Source organism: Charadrius vociferus, unplaced genomic scaffold (assembly GCF_000708025.1).
Source record: "Charadrius vociferus isolate BGI_N301 unplaced genomic scaffold, ASM70802v2 scaffold430, whole genome shotgun sequence".
Taxonomy (NCBI): domain Eukaryota; kingdom Metazoa; phylum Chordata; class Aves; order Charadriiformes; family Charadriidae; genus Charadrius; species Charadrius vociferus.
The window spans coordinates 79,225-84,086 of NW_009646541.1; the positions used below are offsets into that span (position 1 = coordinate 79,225).

At 47.8% G+C, this 4,862-nt stretch overlaps 1 protein-coding gene across 1 annotated transcript in view; it reads right to left on the reverse strand.

The window, feature by feature from the left end:
* Window positions 1–300: 300 nt before the first annotated feature.
* CHST12 (carbohydrate (chondroitin 4) sulfotransferase 12) overlaps window positions 301–4,862 on the reverse strand; it is an 8,916-nt gene continuing 4,354 nt past the window's right edge. The window contains exon 2 of the mRNA XM_009885673.1: window positions 301–1,655. Coding sequence (XP_009883975.1) covers window positions 301–1,560 — 1,260 coding nt within the window. The 5' untranslated portion in view covers window positions 1,561–1,655. The remainder of the gene's footprint in view (window positions 1,656–4,862) is intronic.

A 4,862-nucleotide genomic window follows, 5' to 3' on the forward strand; every position in this document is an offset into this window, starting at 1 on the left:
AAGGACACAGCTGGCAGAGTGACCAAGGGCAGCAACCCATTGTAAAACATGGGGACATTTTAAAAAAATAAAACCCAGAAAATGAACGATAACAAAAAACCTGGCTTTTTTGCATATGCACAGCTGGCTGGAATACCCTGGGCTCTGGCATTATTGCAAAAATGGAAGGGGAAGCAGTAGAAAAAATATATTCCGTTGGACCAACCTGTACGGGGAAGGGAGTTAAGAGCAAAACTGAGGAGGCTTTAATCGTTTTTGGTATTTCAGATGTTCCCTCCCACACCCACCGCCCAATCACTTCTAGTCTTTAAGCAAGTTTTCTGGCTTGGGGTAGCCAAAGAGTACAAAATCTGCTTCATAAAGCTTGTAGAGCTGCTGCCTCCAAGCCAGTGGGATTTTGGCAAACCAGTCATCTTCCCAGCTGCTGGCAGTCCTGTTCCGGTAGCTGGGGGGGAAACGAAGCAGCCTGTCCACTTTGAGGAGCTGCAATAGGTAAGCAGCATCCTCATCCAGCGTCTCCAGCTTCCCGATGAAATCATAGTCTATCTGGCATGGATGGCACAGACGGTAAACCTGCCTCCAGTGCTCATTGAAGGGGGCCATCTTCTCTGTCCTAGGATCCAGTAAGTACTGGATGAAGTCAGAAAAGGAGACTTTGAGGCCTGCCCCAAAGGCCTCACTAACTGAGGTGGGAAGGTTGGTGTGGTTGGAGTACAGCTTAAGCATGGGGATGGCAAAACGCCGGTAGAACTCCTCATTCTCCAGCTCAAATTTGCTGCGGAAGGCCGAGATGAGGCGGACAAAAGGGTCTCGTACAAAAAGGAACTTAGTGTACTTCTTCAGTTTGATCTTCATGAGGTGCCGGGAGAACTTCCCATAACGGCGCCAGAATTTGTTGAAGGTCAGGTGGGTGCTGGTGTTGTGGACGTGTTCCCGGGGGATATCCAGAGGGTTCCGGTATGGGACCCCCTGGTCCAGCAGGCTCTCACTTAGCACAATCATCACCCGTTTCCAGTTGGTGCAGGCCACCTTGGGGACATAACAGTAGATGATGCCGTGGCGGTCATCCACGATCAGGTGGTTGAGCTCATAGTTTGGGATGTCATCAAAGGAGCGGTCCTTGGTAGGGAAGGCGAAGCTGGAATTGGCACAGAACTCCCGCAATGTTCTCTGTCTCTCTATCTGCAGTTTCTCTTGGTCCAAGCTGTTTCTGGCATTGTGCGTAGACCAGTCATAGCCCCGCACGTTCTCCTCCAAATTGCTCACCACAGGCTTGCTAGAGCCCTGGACAAGTAGCTGCTCTGTCTTTCGGGAGATAGAGCTGTTCTGTTTCAGGCTCGAACTAAGCAGCTTTGCCAAAAATTCATCCACATCTGGCAAGGCTTCCCAGTCTTCACCTGCCGTGATACCAGGGATGGCTCCTGGGGAATGAGGTCTGGAGAAGGACGTATGCAGGTAGAAGTGAGCCGTTCCCACATTGTCCCAGTAAACAATGATCAGGAGGATCATGAAGATGGAGACCAGCACCACAGAGAGACGGAGGAGCCGTGCTTTGGTCATCCTGACGCCTACTGTGATAGCTGGCTTTCACCTGGATTCACCTCCGGCTTGCAGAGTGAGGCTTGGGATCCAACATGGTGCCGCAGACCAGGAGCCTAGAAAGGTACCAGAAAAAATAGTTAGTTGAACCCTTAGTCGCTCTGGTTTGGAGAGAATGACCTTGCACAATAAACACTTGACCCGGTGCTGATCATCCGTTTCTGCCACGGGGAGAGCTGTGTCAGTCTGAGGTACCAAAGAGACCCCACGGCGAAGAGCTGACTGGCCAAAAGGAGGCATAACGTGTTGCAATGTTACCAGTTTCCATAGCAATCATGGGTTTTTTAATCAATCTCAAGTTTCTAGAGTCACGTGATTTCAAAAGAAGCTCTGTTTTCATTTTAAAAAATAAATAAAATATGAAGATTTCAGGCCTAGAGTTTACCGAGGGAAGTATTACTGAGAGTATTAAAAAACACAACTATATACAGAAAGTATACAGCACCAACTGCCTTTCAGACCTCCTTGATTTTTAAAGATATCTAACACACAACAGGAAGAAAGAGGACTCAAGACATGATTTCAGCTTGTGGTATCACACTGTCATCTCATCTCCCCCTGAAGATGCTCTGTACCACTGTGCTGAAAACAAAGACCTTATCAGAGTTATAAATACACAGCTGAAGACGCTGTTGCCTCAGTGGCTAAAGCAAGCCCCTGTTGAGAGAACATCACTGACCTGAACACACCATCTTATCTAATCTGCGTGAAGGCCCCCAGCAGAGATCACCTCCGCGACCTTTCTTGGCATCTGCTTCATTTTGGCAAGAACAGAGATTACACACACAGTTTTCCTAAAAAAAAAAAAAAAAAGCCAAATAGAAATGGCCCCGATAAAAGCCACACATCAATAAAAATCTAAAGGAATGACTACTTTTAACTGAATGATTTCTGATTAAGGATGCTCTGGTAAATCTTTGTCCGTGTCCGGACTCTGTTGACTCAGGACCTCTTTTATTGGTTTAACGTAATTTGTATTTCTATCACACTCATCCCGAACAACTCTTGATCACCAAAGACAGGCGAGAAATCACTGTTAACAGGGCAGCTCAGAAGATCTTTTCTGGCGGGTGCAGCAGGTTTGTTTTTTTCACTTCAAGCTTTTTTCACTCTGCTACCTGCTTCCCTGCTGACTCCCAGCCCCTTTCCAGCAGCTAGCTCCTCAAGGGAGAGCCGTCTCCCCACCCTGCTTCGTGTTCTCTGGTCCAAGGCTCCATGCAGAGGCAGGCTGGCAAACCAGCCCTGCTCTCTCTCCAAGAGATCAAGGAGCCAAGGAAGAACAACACAGTAAAGTGAGGAGCAGCTATCTGCTATTTTGAGAGCTTTCCAGTCTCCCTCTGCAAGGTTTAACATCAGAAGACAAGTAAAAAAGTAGTCCCTCCAATCTCCTCCTCCCCTCCAAGCACAGTCCAGGCCCTGATTATAAACACCGGACAGCACCTACAGATCAAAAAGAAGAGCCACCTTTTCTGCTGACATCCCTGTTCTTTCTAATGACTTCAGAACAAACCCTACAAACACCAGCTTTGAAAAAAAAAAAAAAAAAAAACCAACCAAAAAAAAACACCCACAAAAAAAACCCCAAAACACTTCAGGGCAGGAGAAAAGCCCCGAAAAGCTTTTCAAAATGAAGACTGGGTCTCTCTTGCTCCAGAAACACAGAGGTTTCTCCCCAGCCAGTTCACATGCCATCCTAGAACAGCACCAACCCCACCCTGTACAGGGATGCGAAGAACCTGACAGTCCAGCTATGCAAAAGTGCTGAGCTCCGTCATTCCCAGGGGAAAGGTGCTCAGCACCTTTGAAGTTCACAGCAGTCTTGCATTGAACAACTTATCTGAAGAGCCATCTACATGGCTGTGCTTAGGCCTCAGGGATGCCAAATTTTAACAGAGTCAGGGTTTCAAACACTAAACCAAAAGCATTGGACCAGAATTTAGTAACAAAACGGAACAATACCAGATACAGTTACATATCAAAGTATTAGCTCGGCTTGTTCCAAAAGACATAAAATGCAGAACCAAAGATTTAGGGTTTTTCCACCCTGTTGTATTTATTTATGCTTCAGAGGTAGGGAGAGCCAGAAATTCAGTGTAGCCGTAGCCTAACACGTGGCTTTGCATTGCAACACCAAACGCTGTGTTTCCTGGAGCCAGGCTCTTATTCTACATGTGAAGAGCAGCTGGGGGAACTGCAGACATAACACTTTGCACTCTGCAGAGCAAGAAGCAGGTATTACTCAGCAGTAATTCTCTATGTTTAGCTAGTCAAGACTGAGGAGAGAGCAGATCGAAGAAGAAACACCCAGAGCAATGAGCACGGAGTTAAAGAAGGGGCAAATTACATATGTGCGTCAGCACTTCAGGCCAGGCATCTCAGTCCAACAGCAGAAGATAATGGAGTGACACTGCCAAGCCTACTGCTTGGCACACTTCTGGGTTCGCATTTTGCCTGAATCTGTTCTTGCTTTCCAGCCGGTTAGCTGTTCAGGGCAGGGACTGCTTCCTATTCTGGATGAATAGGGTGCCCACTGCGCACATAATTCCAAACACACTGGGTTTCCAACACTGCTAGAGACCTTTAGGCTGGCTGGAATGCAGCAAGCTCAGAAAGCTGCACGGAGCATCCCTTTCTGCCATCCCCATCCCCAGCAGCTTCCACAGCTTCGGGCAGCACAGCAGCCTGTTAGTATTTCTGCAAAGCTGTCCCACCCCGGTGCGGACAAATCACCCTCTCGGCAGCAGCGACAGAAGCAAAGGAGACACTGTGTGTGGCACACACATTCCTCGGGCAAACAGAAGGAGGGCTCTTTGTCAAAGCCACCACCATAATGTAGCTTTACCGAGCACACCCCAAGGGCTCGAGCCTGCTTTCCAGGACACAGCATGCAGGTCTGCCAGAGCATTTTGGCTTTTCCAAGACACACAGCAGCAAGCAGCACAGAATCGAAATGACTCCACTTCTATTAACTCTACCAGTGCCAGAGAGGAACCCTGGAAAAGAGCAATAATGCAGCTTAATTCCCCCTCATGAGAAAAACACTGCAGAAAACAGAGTTACTCTATTGACTATGATACATCCTCTTCCTGAGCACTTCACAAGAGATGCCAGACCGAAAGCACAAATTAGAGGTCTCTGTGCACATCAGAGGGGACGCGCCTCCATCCTCCCCTTGCCAGAATCAAAAGGAAAAGCCTCCCGGAGGAGCCAAGAATTTACATTCAAGTTTAACCCAAAGTCACCAGCCAACAAGAACGTGCACC